The sequence below is a fragment of the Bacillus rossius genome, chromosome 1 (assembly GCF_032445375.1).
Source record: "Bacillus rossius redtenbacheri isolate Brsri chromosome 1, Brsri_v3, whole genome shotgun sequence".
NCBI classification, from domain to species: Eukaryota; Metazoa; Arthropoda; class Insecta; order Phasmatodea; family Bacillidae; genus Bacillus; species Bacillus rossius.
Genome location: NC_086330.1, coordinates 305,256,316 through 305,278,285, shown reverse-complemented (window position 1 = coordinate 305,278,285; position 21,970 = coordinate 305,256,316). Strand labels below are relative to the sequence as shown.

The following is a 21,970-nucleotide window of genomic DNA, read 5'->3' as shown; positions in this document are numbered from 1 at the left end:
CTGTAACAAGCCATGCGCAGATGGTTATATGCAAGGCCTAATAATGATGCAAACAACAGAATGGAATAACGGATTTACAAACCATAAAATAATAGCGAGACAGGTGCACCAACTTAATGTATGAAAGCCGCAAAATGTTACAAGACAACACGGGGTCTCGAAAACACAAATTCAACATAAATCCTACCTTTCATTTTCTATTTTACTAGTAATATTTTTAAAAAATCCTGTTTCAACGAAAAATTTCCAGACTTTCCCTGATTTTTCCCTGTAGCTACAAAATTCCCTGACATTTCCAGGTTTCCAGGTCGAGTGGCCACCCTGCACATTAACAAATTATGATGCTGACTAGACACGTTAAATAACAATTGACATAAAAGATTTGTTTCACAAACTCTACAAAATACAATGTTATGTTGCATCTACAGGGTTGCTACGGTCAGGGAAAACCGGAAAAAGTCAGGGAAATCAAATCAAAAATATTTCTGGAATTTACTGCACATACTATGTACCAAAAAACTTTTCCAACAATGTTAAAATATAAAATATTCAAGTTGTTTACGAAAACATGTTTGCAAGACTGCATTTAAAAATACACAATAGACTTTATAGCGTGTCCCATGATTTCAACTAATCAATTGAAGCGTTAGGATCGCCGCTTCTTTCAAACACCGCGCGTCTGCGCGGGCGGCAACTCGTCGTCCCCTCCTTCCTTCCCCCTCCTAGTGTATGCCTGTTTGCTTCTCGCCTCCCCTCTCCTCCTCCGTTCTGCGCATGCGCGCTGCGCGGCACATATGTTATAAAAGCAGTCGTTTTCAATTTATTCGGTCTTGTTCTTCTAGTATCAACTAGCTCGTCAGACCTATTTTAGTCTCTTGAGAGAGCTCGAGTAATTGTTGGCCAGTTAGACTTTAACTTTGTACGACGTGCACGACCTCGGGGGAAAGAAAATGTAAGTTGGAGTAAGGCGGTGGCCCTTGCCATAATGTAAACGTTTATTGAATTTTGTGTGTTTTGTCTAAATTCCTTTTCGATTGCCACCTGGAAAATTACTTTTGGTTTTCATGTAACATGACTTAATTTAACGTAACTTCACCTTGTTTGTAACTGTTCTCCCCTGAGTCGTCGAGGTACGTAAAACGTAACGTAATTATTCATTTTTAGATAATGTAACTTACTTTTGTAACGCACGTAATGCGCATAAGGCAGTGGGTTTTCCCTGCGTTTTGACAATCTTGTAATTTGGCTGTTTCAATGTGTCTACCGCGCATGTTTTGTACCACAATGCGCCGGCGTAAAATCTCACCTTTTTTGTAGCCTTGATAATGGCTCGTTCACTTTTGCTGTGTATGTTAAACTCAAAACAAATAATTGTTTGTTACGTAATGATTACCTTGTTATTTATTTTTGTTAAGTTTTATTAAACCTTTATTATTGTTTAAAAATTGTTGTTGTGTTACAAATATCCGTTCGCAATCCTTGACATGCTATGGCGTTCCACCCCGTCCTTATGCCTGTAGGCCTTACACGATAAGGCCTGATCGTGGAGTAGCATGAGGCAGTGATGTACTTTGTGACCGATTCTTTGGCGATTTCTATTAATCGAAGTGGGCAAATGACGGTAAAATTCTTATAAGGTTCATGGTGTGCAGTGGTTATTTCATTATTTTATAGCATTGGTAAGTGAAAAAACTACTGTTTGTATATTTTTCGTAGATCGTGCCTATTTTTCTTGAAGATTAACATAGAATTTGATTTGGGGATTAATGAAGTTAAATAAAACGTAGCATAAAACCTTTGTCTTTCTGGTGGACCTGGCATTTAGGTTATTGAATACAAAAACTAATTTGTTCAGATTATTGTTTGCTTAGTCCGTGTTCGAATATGTAGCCGTTTCAACATTTTAAGTGGGTCTATAATTGAAAAAAAAATATGAATTATAAACTTAATCACTACGCCTACGAGTACACGGTTAAGTATTATTCGTTTATGATTGAATTAGTGGTCGTTAAAAACGGGTGAGAATGGGCCATGTTATTTAAACTGAATTTTTTGAATTTGTAGGTATCGTTTGCATTTTGGGATCGTTGCTGACTGATATTTCGTTGAATGTAAATTTTTTATTCATGATGAAATTGGTTATGTACCTACTTGAAATACCGGACACATGGCTATGATTGAAACTAAAAATTGCAGCATTTCAACTCGTAACCTCGAATTCATACATAAATCAGAATCTAATATATTTAACTTTCTAAATACTAGTTAATGTAATGCTAATATATCTTTGGCTCCAGGGAGTAAGAGTATAAGTCAAAATATTGAATTTTTTTTTTTTCGGATATTAGTATTTTTTAAGTAGCCGACTATGTGTGTCTAAGAGTATAAGTCTCTACTGTACTTTGTTTCCAGTGTAATAACGATTTGAACCTAACAGTCCAAGAGAAATAAAGTTCATTATGTTGGGTGTAAGAGTACAAGTCAACTTATACTGTTACACCCAAGTCAAAATTATGTTGGGTGTAAGAGTACAAGTCAACTTATACTGTTACACCCAAGTCAAAATTATGTTGGTACTGTTGCTTGTTTACTGACTTATACTATTGGGAACAACTTCTCCCAGCTGTTGGTTGTGGTTAGAATTTAACTTATAAAGTTATAACAATAGTAGAAGATTCTGCGTTATTTTTCACTATTCCTCTGATTTTTACATTATAATGTATAGTGTGTAGGAGAAATAATGTATAGCAGAGGAAAAAAACTTGTTGAACTTGTAAAAACGAAAATAGCTAAAGAGAATACCTCCAGTTTAAATGCAGGTAAGTGCTAATTAAATTTAGTGTGGTACTCCATTTATGTCTGTAACTGCAGTAAAATCTTTTGCATTATTACTTTTGTCTTTTATTTTATTTCAGATGTGATTGAAAATGTGAAAGACATACCTGTTGTAACAAACGACCGAATTGAGGTTAGGGACGATATAGATGAGAAAGGAACTGTGAATATCGCGGAATACTGGTCAGGTAAGGACAAAAGTTATGTTGCTTTTATAGTGCAGTTATTCTCATGTTATGATAGTGCCCATATTTTATTTGTTTATTTATTGCAGAAAGAAAAACAAACGAGGACGATCATGTCTTTGTTCAAGATACTAGGAACACAATTTCGAATGGTATGGATGAAGAAATTTCTAATGTGACTGAAGAACAACTCGTTAATGTTGATGGCACACAGCTACCAAACACCTCATCATACAATTGGGAACTTGATGAAGTTTTATTTGAAGTTTTTGTTGAGGACACAGGCCTTGCAAGTAAGTTACATAGTATGAGTTGGCATGTAAGCGTAGATGTAAAACTATTATTATATTGTAGTCTTTGGCTTTATTGTGTGGTTATACTTACGTCATTATTTTTATGTGTAGGTAATAATGAAGATGGAAGTTTGACAGTGCTCCAACCAATGGTTATTGAAGACATTGCAGATGCAAATAACAGAAATAAAGAAAATGAACCACATTATGAACAGAGTGAATTTTCCTATGATGTTGTTGATGAGGACAGAGGCCTTGAAAATACGCGGAACACATGGGCAGGTAAGAGAGTTGATACAAAACTAATCATTCTTTTAAAAGTCATTGGCATTATTGTGTGCTTGTAGCTAAAATAATTGTTTTACTTATAGGTAATAATGGAGATGGAAGTTTGACAGTGCTCCATCCAATGGTTACTGAAGACATTGCAGAAGTAAATATTGATAATGGAGAAATTGATCCAGATTATGAACCGATAGAAGAGAAAAGCTCAAGTGAAGATGATGTTTCCGTTAATGTTCCTCGCCAGAGGAAGGCTGGTCTCGGAGAAAAAGAAGACAATACACAAACAATTGAAGCTGAAGTGAAAAAATGTAGGTTTTCAAGAGCAAGAAAAAGAGAAAAGTGTGTAAACCGTAACAGAGGGGTGTCATACACAACTTTAAGCGGTAAAGTTGTCAAAGCTAGAGTAATGAAACCTCTTAGAGACTGTCGAGCAGAATGTAGAAAGAGACTTCCTGAAGACATAAGAGAAAGTATTTTTAAAGAATATTGGTCTCTTGGTAGTAGAGACAGGAGAGTAGCATATGTTGCCAGCCTTGTTGATACTATGGAAACCAAAACATCAAGAAAAAGAGCTTACAATCCTGATAAAGAGAAATTTAGAATGGTTACACATACGTTTCATTTTAAGATAAATGGGAAAAGAGAAAAAGTTTGTAGGGGATGTTTTATGAACACATTAGATGAGACACAAATGTTTGTAACTCTTGCAATCACCAACAGAAGTACCTCTACATCTGGTATCACACAGCAGGACAACAGGGGAAAAACATCACCTGGTAATGCAATTTCTGATGAACGACTGGATGAGGTTCGAAGGCATATACAATCATTCCCTTCTTACGAATCTCATTACACGCGAAGAACAAACAACAAGAAGTATCTTCCTTCTTTTCTGGATTTGAATACTATGTTCTCATTTTACAAAGAATCAACTTCTAATCCTGTGGGGCGTACTGTATATACTAGGGAGTTTAAGTCCTTGGGACTAGCCTTTAAAGCACCAAAAGTAGACACTTGTCATAGGTGTGACACATTACAAATGAAAGTGAAGCTAGCGAGTGGTGCAGAAGAAGAAGATATAAAACAGGAAATATCTGTGCATCATGCAGAAGCTGATAAAGCATACCTACAGAAAGATCTCGACAAGAAAACTGCTAAAGATGATCCTAGCAAAAGGTGTTTTACGTTCGACTTACAACAATGTTTGCCCACACCTTTTGTTCAGTCGTCTGTGTCTTTTTACAAAAGACAGCTCTGGACGTATAATTTAACTATGCACGAAACTAGTAAACCATCTGTTCGTTGTTATATGTGGCATGAAGGCGAAGGTGCTCGTGGAGCAAATCAAGTTGCCACATGTGTATTGAGAGAGCTTTCTGAGTTACCTGAAGATGTAACGCACATTATTTTATATTCAGATACATGTGGCGGCCAGAACCGTAACTCGCATGTAGCAGCAATGTTTCTGTATTTGATGCAACAGAAATGTAATCTTCAGTTGGTGGACCATAAATTTATGGTGAGTGGGCATAGTCATATGGAATGTGACACAGACCATGCACTTATAGAAAAGCAGAAGAAAAAACTGCGCTTCACTGTGTCACACCCCCATGACTGGTACCAGCTTGTCAGAACTGTTGGAAGGAAAAACAAATTTGAAGTTGTAGAACTTAATCATCAGGACTTCCTCAATTTTGCTGAGCTGTACAAAACTAGTCTCTTTCTTAGAAAGAAGGATAGTTCAGGAGAACCCTTCAAGTGGACTGAGATGAGATGGCTCAGATACACTCAAGAACGACGAGTGATTCAATTTAAGAACACACTTGATGAAGACGCACCTTTCAGAGAAATTTGTTTAAAACGACGGAACCGCAGTCCAGATGAGCTGTTACATCCAAAGAAATGTTATAACTCCACACTTGCCATTTCCAAAGAGAAAAAGAAGGATCTCTTGGAGCTGTTGCCATTGATAGACACAGTTTTTCACAGCTTTTATTTAAACTTGAAAACTACTGTGGATGCAAGAGATGTACTTCCTGATATAGAGGAATTCAATGAATGAATATTTTTGCACTTTCCGGAGCTTTACCTTCCAAAGGTTTTTGTAATAAGTATACGAATGTTGTCAATTAATCATTTTCTTAGCAAAAAGTGTCATCTAATTTAAGAAAACCTGCAATATTCTCACCAGTATAAGTCATGTAATTAATGGTCTTAAGAGTACATGTCTTTAAACCTGCAGTGTTCTCACCAGTATAAGTCATGTAAATGATGGGCCCTAACAGTACATGTCATTTATTTAATCTTTAGCAATAAAGAAAGAAATATTGTTGTTGTAAAATGCTAATAAATCATTTACTAAGCATATGTAGCCATTTGGTTTATTTAAAATAATGGAAATTTGATATTGTCACTAATTTAAAATCTTTAAACCTCTCTCCTGAAAAATAGAAGTTTTTGACTTATACTATTACTCCCTGGAGCAATAGATATATCTAGACTGTTAAGGCAAAAGAGTATAAGTCAAAAATAGGCAAAAATGAGATAAGTCATTAGTATGATTAAAAAAAATTCAATCTTTCATTTGGTAAAAACAGTATAAGTCTAGTGTAGCAAATACTGTAGAATATGAGCATAAGTCAAAGTAGAATAAGTGAGCAGATGTTGGTGATGTTTAGAAAAAACAGTATAAGTCTAGTTATACTGTTTTGACTAAGCACATGAATGTTAATAACCCAGGCCAAAAGAGTATATGTCAAGTTATACTGTTTTGACTAGACACATCTTCCATTACAAAAGTGAAGTGTTCACTTATACTTAATGAACTTCATGGCAAGATTTCAATTATTAATGTTTGTGCCATAACATTGTTACAATAATTAGGTATATATTGTTACAATAATTAGGTATGGTAACAAACTTGTTTGTGCTGTATCTGTAAATATTAATGTGAACTAAATATTATCAATGTTGGTACACATGTAGAAAACAAAAGAATTATTTAAAATAAGTCATGTTTGAGTATTTGTCCTGTAGTTTGAGGTATCATGCTCTAAGTATGCGAATGGAGTTGAATTGATGAAGTGAAAATACTAGTGGTTGGGAATGACAGATGAGTAATGTGATTAATAACAAATACTGTAGAGAATGTAGAATGGCGTCTAGGAGCTTGAAGATAATAGAACTGGCGAAGCAAGGCTATAAACAAAACAGCAATTATGGTAAGTAAATAATCCTAACGTTCAAGGTTATGGACGTGCCATTTTCGCATTGTAATTTACTTATTTAAGTTTAATAAAGCAGTATCACCGTTTGCAATAAGTTTTTTAGCCGAGAATAAACACTTAAAATTTTAGTAAATGTGTTCGTAGATGAGGCAGGAATTATTACGAAACGTTAGCAACCAATTAATATTTGACCTTTGTTTACATACAATATCGTCATAGGAATGCAAGTCTGTTAATGAATAATAATAATAATGTGAAAAATACATAACCTTACAGTTTTCAGTAAGTTGGGGTTAGGTTATTAATTTGTTTGTTCGGATATTAGATTTAGATAAACACAACTTTTTAAAAGTTATGACGTTTCCAAAATATAGGTTTAATTAGATAAGAGAAATGAAAAGTTACATTTGAAATTTTTGCTATTCACAGTAAGTCAAACGTCGGAAAAATACTTTTTATTAATATACCTATACTATTCATCTAATAATATATTTATTTATAAATATTCCTTAATGGCAAACATATAAAAACGCTTAAGCTGGATTTACATCCATGTAACTTATGTACATAAATAAGTAAAAACACTGTGTGTGGATGCATTCACATTCAACTTACCACAACCACACTGATTAGACCTGCGCTTTGCTTCTTACGCACATACAGAATTGTATGTTGTGAATTCAGCTTTAACAGAAATAGCACACCTCAACATGAAAAATACCAAGGCGCCGAATTAATTTAGCTTGGTTCTGTTCTAGTATTTGAGTTTTTATTATCTCTTTGATGGTTACTTATTCCTGTTTCATTTTCTTTATTAGTATTGTGGCATTGTTGTTCAGGCTGTTCAAGAAGAGAAAGTATAATAATTTATTTTTGTATAAAATGCTGTTCGTTTTCTAGATGTAATAATGTTAGCTCAACTACATATCCCGATATACCATTTCAAAGTCACAATTTTCAATTATTATTTTTATAGACGACTCAACAATATGCACATAATGGTATGATTACTGACACAGAAACTACAGATCACTGGCTACTACTTGAAATAATAAAACCTGTTACTGTTTTCCAGTTTTAAAAAAATTGGGTTGGAATTTTTCAACCTCAAAATTTTGACTTTAGAATGCCATTGTGGAAAAACTGGTTAAGTTAGGTAAATTCTTTTTGTCAGAGAAAAACTCCCAAGTAATGTCTGCAAAATTAACATTTCATTAAAATTTCTTTAGTTATGTTTCCAATTTTGATGTAGTAGATTTATTGCAGTCTTCTTATTTCAGGTCCTGTAGCAGGCCTACCACAAGAGCATGCATCAACATCTTTTAACGACAGTGACGATTACGTGGAACCTTCTACAGTGGCAGAGGGGAGTTTGCGAAATGCTGAAAATGCCTGCTTTGACTACGGTGATAGTGTACGTACTACAGGCTTGCAATCACCAGAGGTTACAAGTGAAAGTTCTGAAGCTTGTGTGAAACACGTTTCGGATGACAGTGAAACATCTACACTTGAACTGTGCGATGACAGCGATATGGATAAAGATTATTTCCCGGAAGGTCATCAGTCTAGTAGTGCTGACGAAAATTTTGATGAAATTAATGTGATTTCTAAAAAGCGTTCAAGTAATAGTAGTGAAAGTAAAGCCAGAAATAAGTACACACCAACTTCAGATAAGGATCAGCCAGTATCAGGTGCTGATGCAAATGGTGATAGGGATAAAATGGTAGTAGAAAAAATAAAACGTGTTAAAGGTAAGGGTATGTTTACTGTGAAGAAAAAACTTAAACGCAAACACAATCGCAACAGGGGTAAAGAGTATATCACTAGCAAAGGAAAAACAATTGCTGCTAGAACATCAAGGCCACTCACGAAATGTAGAATGAACTGTCAATCTATATTGGAAGAGAATGCTCTGGAAAATGACGCCATTTAGGACGTTTTATTTAAAGAGTATTGGGCCTTAGGTGACAGGAACAAAAGAGTGGCATATGTGTGTGGCTTAGTTGATTCCAACCCACCAAAGACGAGTAGAAAGAGAACTGAAGATCCACAGAAGCAACGCAATAGATCTACAACTCACTACTTTCATTTCAAGATAAATGGGGAAAGGAAACAAGTGTGCAGACAGTGTTTTATGAATACACTTGGTGAGACTAATATGTTTGTGACATTAGCATTAGACAACCGGAAAAGAAGTATGTCTGGAGTGCCACATGATGATTTGAGGGGAAGAAAACCACCGGCAAATAAGACAAGTGATACACGACTAGAAGAAGTGCGGAAGCATATACATTCATTTCCTTTGTACAACTCGCACTACACCCGTCGAAAAAGTAATAAACTGTACTTACCTTCTTACCTTGATTTACCAAAGATGTACCAACTGTACAAAGAGGCTGTAGCAGAACCTGTATCTAGATAAATATACGAGAGAGAATTCCGTAAGCTAAATATTTCCTTCAAGCTACCTAAAGTGGACACATGTCACAAGTGTGATTTGTTGCATACCAAGAAAAGATTAGCGAAAGATGAAACTGAACGGAATGGAATCGAAGAAGATATAAGTTTACATCATGAGGAAGCAGATAATGCATACCTGGGTAAATCACAGGATAAATTACTTGCTGCTGAAGATAATTCATTGAGATGTTATTCATTTGATTTGCAACAGTATCTCCCAACTCCCTACCTTAATACATCTGTTGCATTCTACAAACGTACACTATGGACATTTAACCTCACTATGCACGAGACAAGTAAAAGGGATGTAAAATGCTATATGTGGCATGAAGGGGAAGGAGGAAGAGGAGGAAACCAAATTGCTACTTGTATTTACCGGGAGTTGACTTCGCTTTCACCAGAGGTGAAACATGTAATACTGTACTCGGATACATGCGGAGGTCAAAACAAGAACTCGCATGTGGCTTCCATGTTTTTGACTGTTCTTCAAGATAATGCTAACCTTGAAATAGTGGATCATAAGTTCATGGTCAGTGGTCATAGCCACATGGAGTGCGACGTTGACCACGCACTTATCGAGAAACAGAAAAAAAACTTCAGCTCCCTATTTACCATCCACATGATTGGTATCAGCTAGTTCGCACAGCTGGAAAGAAGAAACATTTTGAAGTTGTAGAACTTATTCATAGTGACTTTTTGAACTTTGCAGGGTTGCTAAAGGGTCCTTTGTTATTCAGGAAGAAGGATGAGACTGGAGAACCCTTTAGCTGGTTAAATGCTAAATGGTTCAGATACACCAAGGAGTATGGAATTATCAAATTCAAAAATAGTCTAAAAGAAGATGAAGTATTTAAAACTCTTAGCTTTATTAGAAGAGGGCAGCCTACAGCAGTTCTTCAGCCTCAGAGATGCTACACAGCTCCGCTGCAAGTAACGAAGGAGAAAAAGAAAGACATTCTCGATCTTCTACCTCTAGTTCCAGATGTATTCCATCAGTTCTACCAAAATCTGAAGACTGCGCCTGGATTGGCGGAAGTTTATCCAGATATAGAGGAACATGTGGACGATGATTAAATCACAGTCTACAGAAGATAGCATTTCAAATGTATGACATTTACCTAAAATTATCATTTACGATTACAAAACTTGAAAAATTCTCTGATTTTTATGGGACATGCTACCCTTGAGAAAAGTTAAACGTATTGTTACTGTTTCGATTGTTTCATTAGTTATTTGAGACAAGATAATTTGCCTAATTATAGGTTTTCAATAACATTTGTGCAAAAACAATCTGCAAAATGGTTCATATTTAGTGATACAAGTTTCATTTTCTTAATTTAATTACATTTAATTAGTATATGTAGCTTCTCATTTTATTTTTCAATTGTAAACATGATGTCATTGTTAAATTACAAAAACATTATATAAATAATTGTAGTCATATTAGTATAAGTCAATATCATGAAAGGGTCTAAATAGGATAAGTCACATATCTTTTATACTAATACGTAACAGAAAGTGTATCTGTATGACATAATGAAAAATGTAGTTTCAAATTGCACTGTGAAATTAACAATCATACCTGATTACAGTGCAATTTTATAAACAATAAAACATCCATTCTCGAAAATTCACTTTATCGACTTATACTCTTTTGCCTTAACAGTCTAGATATATCAGACCACCATAAAAATTATTTACAGGTAAAAATTAATATTCATGGATTGTAAATTCATAGATTGTAGAACAGCATAATTTAACCAGAAGCAATCAGAATAATCCATTTCTGAAATATTAAAATAAAGTACATAATTATTCCAATCAGAGATTTTTTTTAATGGTTCGTGCAATTTTCTTCTCTGTTTCTTATAAATTTTTTGGCATGGTGCTAATATTTCTGTATTTCCTACTTCTTTTGTACTAAATCATAACCTGTTTTCCCAACGAAACATTTTGTGCCAACAACACACTGTGCTCTGGTTGGTGCTACTCATAACTCTTAAAGAAAAAAATATATGTATAACCATTCTTGTGCTGTCATAACTCCTACACGACATTCATGAACCATTCGACTAGTAGCCTATACATAGTCATACCTATGTTAAGTAAAGGTCTTTTTTTTAATTTTCAATCTTCAGCCCACCTTTATCAATTTTGTGTTTTGTTGACTTTCAGTTAGAACACCTTGACTTCAATTTGTGTCTAGGTGTTCCATTGCAGTGCTTTCTGGTTACCCTTGTTTGCGTTGTGATACACCAGGGTCCTGTTGCACAATGAACTACAAGTTAATAATATTACTGAAATACTTGTAACTTGTAGAACTGTGGTGCACAATAAGAATTCACAAATCTACAAGTTATAAGTTGTAGAATGAAAAATATTAGTGAAATACTTGTAACTTGTAGAATTGTGTTGTACAATAAGAATTCACAAATCTACAAGTTATTAGCTGAAGAATGAAAAATATTAGTGAAATTTACAAGTGTCTGTTGCACAATTGATAGGGTTTCTACAAGTTAGTAAACTATATGGGTTTTTATTAATATATTTTCTACAAGTTTAAGTTTGCCAATAATTTAATATTACAAGTGAGGTTATGCATTATTTGTTTATGTGTTCCTAAAAACAATACTAAAAACAGAATGCAAAATTTATGGCTAGATTCTTCCAGTGATGAAGAACGTAACAATAGAGTGCTGAATGGACAGAGAGATGTATAAGTTTTTCGGAGAAGAAAGATTTTCAGGCCAAGAGTGCATTTTGATTTTCCAAATGATTTTGAATTTAATGAGAGGTACCGAATGAACCCTGTTAAGATGGAAGCTTTATTGCAAAAAATGGTATGAGTTTACAACATCCTACAAACAAGAGTGGTGCTTTATCTCCACTCCAAAGCAACAGATATGTATAGCTCTGCATTGGTTTGGCAGTGGAGCTCAATTCCACACTGTCGCAGACATGCATGGAGTAAAACTACAGTTTGTAGAACTGTTGCTAGCTTCATGCGCACTGTAAATAGAGAGTTATTTGCTACAGTGGTTTCATGGCCTGAAGATATTGCTAGAGAAATTGATAGTTTCTACAGAATTGCCAACTTTCCACATGTTTGTGGTATAATTGATGGTACCCCCATACGCATAGATGCACCTAGAGTAAATGAAGAAGCTTATGTCGACAGACATGGTGAGCACTCTTTAAACTGTATGTTTGTGTGTGGTGCTTCATGCCTTTTTTATTATGTTAGTGCAAAATGGCCTGGGAGTGTACACGATGCACGCGTTTTATGTAACAGCACGTTGCATCGTATAATGGAAGAAAATCCATTATTCCCCAATGCATTACTGTTGGGAGACTCAGCTTATCCATTGAAACAATGGCTAATGACACCACTGCATCACGATCCTAATGATGTGGCAGAAAGGAGATACAATCGCCGGTTAAAGGCAACAAGACAAGTGGTTGAACGTTCACTTAGTGTACTAAAAGAAAAATTTCAATGTCTCAACCACCTTCTTGTAAATCCGACATATGCTGCTTCAATTGTGAAGTGTTGTGCCACTCTTTGTAATTTTGCAAGGGACGATGGAGAGGCTAATATTATTCCTATGGATGAAGAGGCAGATGATCTGGGTCACGTTAATGCAGAACATGAGCAATGAGTTGAAGAGGCAGTCAACTTGGGTGGTCATCTAAGACAGCAGCAGATAATGCAGTTAATGATATAAGTGTATATCATAAACAATTTGTATTATTCACTTGTAAATTAGTTGTGCATTAAAGTGCATTTTAATAGGTATTCTTAATTGTATACTCTTTTCCATAGTGTCATGTAATTTGTATAGAAACAGTTAATAACCTGCTATATTCATTAAAGGCAATATTGTGTAATTATGTGCTTTCTTTACACTTTACTGGTTTGTACATTATTCTTTGAGTCCTTCATTTACATCACCATCTTGTATAACATATAATTGTTCTAATTTAGGAAAAGCATCTGTAAATTTAGAGGGGCACAAGCCCAGTTCCCTGTCAAGTTGCAGTATTTGCAATGATCTATAATAATTTTCCTTTTCCATTATTTCCACTGAGAGTTCCAATTTCCTTATTCTTAACAATGATTCTCTTGCTTCAGCTGAAGAGGGCACATTCAGAGCTGGCTGGTCTGTAACAAACACAGGACAATAATATAATTCACTGTTGCTAGCTTAGGGGGATTAGTGTTTAAATTCATAATTTAGAGTAAATTTCCTTGCCAACATTTAGATGTTTGCTGCTGTTGGAAGTGGTTGAACTAGATGTATATGGAATGCTTGTATTACTAATGGTAGAGACTTAGTAACTTCTTCAGTTTCATGTGCTTCTAAATCCAAAATATATTCCGTACTGTCTTCTATCTGAAACATTCAAGCCGGCCACAGCTGGCGAGTCTTTGCCAACTATCATCAAAACTTCACAATCAACTTCTGACAGTTTAGCATTCGGCCCCCCACCCGTGCCAGTTTTACTTGCATTGTCCTGCTTTTCCTGGAACACAAAGTAGATAAAGTTTATGTTAGTGACAGCAGACCAATTTACTTACTCAAATATAAAGTGAAAATACTGTTAACATAATTGGTAATACACATACACACATTAATTATTATTAAATAAATCTACACAACATATCATGCTTAAATTCATGGTTAGGCCTATATTAAGTTAGGTTATGTTTATATTAAATACATCACTTACTTTATGAGCATGACAAGATATATTAACAGCTAACCTACATGTCCTACTAGGTAATGGAAAAGCACTTACCATGGTCGACTTCCTCACATTTGGCCACCAAACATCTCTCAAATATGTCATATCTTTGCCCTCTGGAATGATACCAAGTGTCTGAGCATACGCAATTACTTCATTCCATGCCTGCATTTTGTCTTTCTTTGAAAGACTGTTGCTGAATGTTCCAAAAAGTATCGCTTTTCTTTCTTTGATTTTTTGAAGAATACACAATTTAACTTTTCGCTGCTCATCACGTTTACCCATTTATAACCTCAGCGTTATATGCCAGTTGTTCAAAACAACAACACAACGGTCATAGATAAACAAAACACGGTCTTTGATGCATTTTTTGCCAATTGTTAGTCTACAAGGCCTAATTAAACTACAGTTATTGACAAAATATACAATGAGGAATACATTTTCTAAATCAGCTGACTAGTGGTTTTGTAATATTTACTTGTAGAAAACAACTATTTTTATTAGTGTATGGTTTTTGTTGTGCAACATAAATTATTAGTACTAGTAATTTCTAACTTGTAACTTGTAGAATTTTGCTAGTAACATTACCATCATTGTGCAACATAAATTACAAGTACTAGTAATTTGTAACTTGTAAATTTTCGCTAGTATTATTAGTTTCATTGTGACACAGCCCCCTGTAGGTTAGTCTGGAAAGTGGAAAACTACAACAAATGTGAGAACCAGATATGTAAATGTTTGTAACAATGCGTGAGATAATGTTTCATTAATATGTGCTGAAAAAATTTTTATAATTATATGCTACAAATAAAATATGTCATGGGTCAACCTGATATTTTTAAACAGAAATGGTAGATAGATATTTTAACTTTTGTGATTTGTGATTTGCTTGCTTGGAAAAAGGATGTTACACAAATCACAGATCGCCAAAATACATTATGGCTTTTGTCACCAAAACCATGTTACATAACCATTTTTTTTGTAAAATATGGCAATTGGAACACAGCAACAGTTAGCCTAGGTCTATTTTGTCCAACAGGAAGAGAGAGTGTTTTTCATCATTAGCTGTGGTGTAGCCTAGCTATAGTATGGTATTTCAGTGTTTTGTCTCATAGGTTTTGCTATTGTTCGCAGGTACAAATAACAATGTCTTGTTTAAAGAACAAAAAATCAACTTTCAAACCACAGTGGTTGAACGATCCTGAATTAGCAGCATGGGTGTCACCATATGCTACAGATAAATTTTCGATATTCTGTAGATTGTGTAAGAATAATGTGGTAGATTGTGTAAGAATAATGTGCTTCTCAGTAATATGGGTAAACAGGATCTTACCAGTCACATGAAAGGACAGAAGCACATTTTAGCAAAATGTGGACAGGACACATCATATAATATTAGAGTGTTCACGACAAAGAAACAGCATACTCCGCAGAGTAATGAAATCAGAGCAGTACCTTCAAAAGAAACTGTACCTGAAACAACAAAAGTAGTGGTAGAAGAGTCAGCAGTGAATGAACCAGTTATTACATCAGAACAATCACAGCCTATACTAAAGTCTCAGAAAAGTGGATTGGAAACTTTCTTAATAAAAGAAATATAACAAAAGCAGAAATATTGTGGTGTCTACAAACTGTTTCTGTTCATGCATCAATGTCTGCTGCAGGGAAAACAACTGAAAAATTTTTGTAGCTATGTTTCCAGATAGTGAGATTGCAAAAGGACTTGTGCTTGGAAGGGCTAAGATAGCATACACAATTGTCTATGGATTAGGTACTGACGCCTGCCCGCCCTTCCTATATTAAATATCACGTTACTTTACGTGATAATTAAACCCAAAACGAGTTTTAATAAGGTCAGAAGCAATTCAGGGAAAAAGGTATTTCGGCAATAGGCCTACTCACGTAATATGCGGCGACGAATCTGTGCGATGTCGTAGGTTATAAACAAAGCAACGAACAATAGAATAATTCATTAAAGCAACCAACCATCTTCGCCCTTTATTTTTCACGTCGCTATAACCACACATATTAATGCACTTCAAAATATAATAGTAAATATGGACGAGTTATGTAAACATATGTATATTTTTCTCTTGCCACAGCTAAACATGTACATTGTGACGCCATCTTGTGACCGGCGAACTACCAACTGTATTTATATTTTATAAAAGTATAAATTTAACTAATTAAGTTGTGAAAGAAAGTTTAAATACTTTTTAATACATAAGATTGAATATATATGTAAGTACATATAATTATTTATGCCACATTTATCTTTTCTTTTTAATTATTGTTACCGTTTCCGGTAACTGTTTTTGTAATTAATAATTTATTTATTGTTTTGGTTATTGTTATTTAATTATTCATTGTTATGTTTATTAGGTTTCCCTTTTTTTTAAATTATTTAATTGCATTAGGAGGACACTAAGAAAATGAAACCGTTTGCTCAACAGCCGCCTAGTGATGTGTGGGTTTCGTTGTTACGAGTGTACCCGAGGACGGCAGAAGAAGCTCGATGGTGACGTAGCCGAGTGACGCGCTCAGCGGTGGCGCGCAAGTGTGCGGAGCGGACTTGCGAGCCGGACACGACAGCAGCAGGATGGTTCGGTGTGACCGTCTGGCCCGCGGTGTGGCAGCGGCGCGGAGGCGCGTTGACCACCAGCTGGGGCCCCAGTCAACATGCTCAAAGTAAGGAGTCGACGCTCATACTTGTTATGGCCAGAATAGGCAAAGCTCGGGGCTGTGAAATACGTTTTGCTGAAGTAGACGGTGACTAGCAACGTAATTTGACTTTACTCAGGACCGGTAAATACTTTTGTAGTGGATGAACATTAATGAACTTGTCTTTCACTAGGGCCCACATAGTCTTTATTTGGATGGAGTGCATGGAGACAGTTCACGTACTTTGTTTGAATATTACGAGGACTGCAGTATCACCCACGAGCAAACGAGTTTAGGGAAAGTGCGCGCACAGGACTGATAGAAACTTTATATTCTCTTTCAACTATCATTATATATATATATATATATATATATATATATATATATATATATATATATATATATATATATATATTTGTATAGGGTAACTATATGTTTCATGTAATGTATACGTGGGGGGTTGTAATCCTTGGTAGCCATGATAGTAAATAATGACTGCACTTAATTTTTGTGTTTTTTATAATGGTACTCACACATTGCCCGGGGAATAAGTTATTTACCTTTGGTTGGTCTTGGGCAGGGGTCGGCAACCTGCGGCTCGCGAGCCACATGCGGCTCTTTGGATGTGAAGCTGCGGCTCTTTAGTTCCGTTCCAGAAATACTGCATCACCAGGTCATTTATACAGAAAATACTTTTTTATTACAAACCAGTAGTAAGCCTGGTTTTTTTCCCCACGCTTGTTATATTTTACTAAACAATATGTCATCAAGCAGTTAAATTATCAATTTGTCATCCGCCCGAGGTTTTCGTTTTACTAGTACTTACGGGCTGTGCTGTTAGTAAGTGTTTAATTGTTTTGATTTTTTACTAATATAATAAGTAATTATCTAATAACACCATATATATGATCTAATTTGTTGTGAAAAAACACTACTTATATATGAATAAATTTTTCTTATTAATAAAAAGATTAGTTTGTATATCAAAAAACTTTATTATGCAAGTACTATTTATTGTTGGCAAGAAAATTTTTTGTGGCTCTTTAAAAACTTTGAAATTTTGTAAATTGTAATTTTTGGCTCTTCCGACTCAAAAGGTTGCCGACCCCTGGTCTTGGGGCATGAGTGTGGGGAAAAGTTGCTAATCGCACTGTTGCGGCAGTTAAGCAGCAGGGCGGTTGCAATTTATCTGCGCAACTCTGCTTCCAAGTGCAGTCAAATGGGTTTCACGATAGTGTTTAACGTGTGTGCTATCATGGCAGTTAATTGGATCTATCAGCTTAATAAGGACGGCCTGCAGGTGAACTTAAACGCGGCCGGAGACCCGTTTCAGGATGACGATGGGGTGGATGAATTACGACGCAAGTTGTCTAAATACTTGAAAAAAGATGTAAGCGAGGCCGGTGCTGGGTCAGGAGTAGGCAACATAGAAAGACGTAATATGATCGCGGACTTGGAAAGTAAATTAGTATATGACAGTTTCAGAAATATTCCCAGTATGCATGGAGGGCAACCCAATGAATTAATAAGATTTTGTATGGAATTAGATCGCATTAGAGAATTACAACCTTTTGCTACTGATGTAAAATTATTACGATGCGTAATAAGTAAATGTCAAGGGGTCACCCGTAATATAGTACGGGGTTGTGTCGAGGAAAAGTTAAGTTGGGAAAAATGTAAGGAGAAACTATGGGAGAACTTATGTCCACGGCGAGTAAAAGAGAAATTACAACGGGAGAAAATTTACCGTTTTCAGCGGGCAGACGAGAGCATGGTAACTTACGTGACAGATATTTGTTATCATTCTAAAGCGATGGGAATAGCAATGTCAGCCGATGATTTCATTTCTTTGTGCATGGAAAACATGCGGCCGGAGTTAAGACGTGAGTGCACGTTTATTGAAAAACCTAGGTCGTTGAGTGCTATAATACAATGGGCCACGGAAGTGGATAATGTGTGGTGTGCTAAGTTGGAGTTTGACAAGTGTAAAGGAGCGGGAGGTTCCCGTTTGGGTTCTATATGCTATAAGTGCGGGGAGTTAGGGCATTTTAAGAATAATTGTCCTAAAGGTTCAAGGCGGAATGTAAGCCTTATTACTTGCTTTAAATGTGGAGAGAAAGGGCATTATGCCTCAAGTTGTGAACGGGGTGGCAATAAATCAGCGTTTCAATGTGAAAAATGTAACAAAAAGGGACATATTGCAAAGTTTTGTGGCGTTAAGCCAGTTGAGACCTAAGTGAAGGGCTGTTTGTTAAGTAGTTGTGCTATTACGTTGGAACGTGGTTTTGTTCTGGTTTCAGTTTTTTTTTGTTGGTAACCCTGTTTTTGGCTGAGTAGGCTGTTTGCTCAAGAAATTGGTTTCCAGTAGATATTCGTAGTGAGTGTTTTTGTTAACTTTTTGTTGTGATTTTAGAGTTCCCTTTTGGTGTCTTGTGTGTTTTTCTCTCGATTTCTGAGCTTCTTTCTTTCTCTTGCCCTGTTGATGTTTGCGTTAGCATCTGAGAGTTGATAGGTGGTTTTGAATGAAGGTTATAACGGTTCGTTATATACAAAATAAAACAGTTCAACGCCGATTGCAAATTTTGATGTTTTTTATTATGTTTTAATAGAATGTTGCACAGACGATTCCAAACACTTTCAAAAGAGGTTACTCATTCAGTCCACATACATCTGCCCGTCGAAAAACTGCTGGTAGCTCGCATGACGAGAAATTACCGGAAAATAATCGCGTAGATTGAGTCCTTCAGTAATGTTTTACTGCAAGTACAAGAAAATGGGACGACCTCAAAGAGAACCGCACCCAGCGAAAACGAATTCCGCCCCGAGCCAACATGCCTACGAAGGTGGCCGCAATTTCTAATTAAATTATATCCAAACGAAAACAAAGACAATTAGGTTGATTTAAATATAGGCCTGGCTCCGACCACCAACGTGAAATGATCTCTTCGCAAATTACATGATAATTTAGCGAGAAGCCATTGAACGCGACCTACTCGTCCAGCGTTCGACAGACGACTGGTGAACTCATGAACTCGTCTCCTCCACGCAGGGAGTAGACGTCACATGACCTCACCGACCAATCACACGCACGCTTCATTCACTCTACAGATATCAGCCAATCACAGAACAGGTTACAATACATGAAAAAACCTTTTACACACAGAACTCTGGGCTTCCCCTGATCAGTCTCTTTTCAATTTCACCTCGAAATCGGGGACTCCCATTCTCGTTCTCTCTCCCACACCGTGAGAGAGCAGTTATCACTCAGTTCCCATACAGGGGGGGAATTACCGTCTTTATCTCGGTTGGCGGGGAAGCACTGTTCCTTTCTCACTCACACTTACATGTCTCTTATGCCTTTCTCTTTCTACACATCAGACACAGTCCCGTGTTATAGAATTATTCCACACGTTAATGAAAATTAAGAACAATAATTATAATACGAATTACTTTACAAAATTAAAATTATTGAGAAAAAAACCTGTAAAAGTAGGCCTAAACAGGTAAAAATCTAGTACAACGGCTCATTTGTGAATAATTACTAAAAATTACTAATGATAGAAAATGTCTAATAAAATAATAAATACCTTCTTAAAACATAGCAAGTGAAAAATATCAACCCTAAAATATATAACAAACGGTAAAATATAATTAGAAAGATTTTTAAAGAAATATTTACATTCATGAGAATAGTTTAAAAGAAAAATTATTTAATTAGGAGGGCAGGGTTCTGCAACATTACATAACCCCCCCAACTTTTCAATTAAATTAACACTATATTTAATTGAAAAGTTCCAAAAGTGAAAAACTAATCTGTACAAAATAAATACAAAACATCCTAAGAAATAAATGCATCCAGTAATTACTACCCTTGTTTATATAGAAATTCAAAAAACTGTTACTTATAACATCAATTCTTTGTTAAAAAGCAAAAATTCAAAAACATATCTCTTACTACAAAGTGTCAACAACTCTCAACAAATGGTTATCTCTCTCTCATCAGTGCAAAATACAAATCACTTTGAAACTGGTCTTTCTATAAGCTTCAAGCAGACACCCCCTGGTCAACGAAGAATCTTCAATAACAACAAAAAACTCTGAACAACTTACTTTTACAACTGTGGAAACCTCAACACCAGCTGCAATAAACTCCATAACTACCTCAATGACGATGAAAATCTTAAACTCCAGGAATTACGTCTCCATGACTACCTCGACGAATACAAAACCTCCAGGAATTACGTCTACATGACCACCTTGACGACGATAAAAACTTCTCAACGACGATAAAAACTTCTAACCTCAATGACGACGACAAATAACCTCCAAACAAATTATCTCCTTTCAAATCCCTTAAAAAACCGCTGTTACTCTGATTCTCTGCTGCTTCTGACAAACTCCTCAAATCCCATGAAATAACCACTTTAACTCACAAATCCACCAATATCTCCACTCCTCATATCTGCACCAACAAAACATTGACAACACTATCACTTCAAAACTGTTGACACCAAATTTTCCTAAATTCCATCAAAAAAAACAACTTCTAACATTTTAAGAATCTCACCAATACCTCTATCATAACTTCAACCACTGGACAACACTTATTTCAAAATTAGACCTAGTCTGCTCAATATTGATAACCCAAGAAATACTAACTTCTGAACAGATGCATCAACTTCCTAAGACACTGAAACTCACATAGTAAACTTTCCACCACAAAGACAACTCTAAAAAACATTAAATTAGTTATTTGAAACTTCAAAAACTTTTATACAACACACTACCTCTTCACTTATCATATTCAAAATTTTCTTATTAAAATGTTACATAACCTTATAATATTTACACCAAAATACACACAAATTTAATTCTTTATCCATACTGCATTTTCATTTGTTGACATTCACTTACATCTCTTAGTATCATTGACCATAATATAAAAATTCCACAAAAACATTATTATTACACATAAAAATTACACAAACTCTTCCAACTGCCTTCTCCATCTTTCCTAGCTCCTGAGCTAGCCGAAAGGTAAGGGGCGCTCAACTACAACCCTTTTAGCTGCTAGTCAGCTCGGCTAACCTATTACACAAAAAAATATACCCACAAATTACATACAGTTTTTCCAAACTCCTCTATCATTCCTTCCTCCCTAACTCCTTTCTTCCTAACTCCTGAGCTAGCCGAAAGGTAAGGGGCGCCCAACTAAAACCCTTTTAGCTGCTAGTCAGCTCGGCTAACCTTTTATACATAACAAATACACAAATATACA

At 35.5% G+C, this 21,970-nt stretch overlaps 1 protein-coding gene across 1 annotated transcript; it reads left to right on the top strand.

Moving 5' to 3' along the window:
- The first annotated feature begins 371 nt into the window (after nucleotides 1-371).
- On the top strand, nucleotides 372-11,629 carry LOC134527857 (uncharacterized). The gene is made up of 2 exons (XM_063360826.1): nucleotides 372-3,023; nucleotides 3,110-11,629. Exon 2 carries the CDS (start codon nucleotides 3,723-3,725, stop codon nucleotides 5,658-5,660), a length of 1,938 nt encoding a protein of 645 aa, XP_063216896.1. The 5' UTR covers nucleotides 372-3,023; nucleotides 3,110-3,722; the 3' UTR covers nucleotides 5,661-11,629.
- Nucleotides 11,630-21,970: the final 10,341 nt, after the last annotated feature.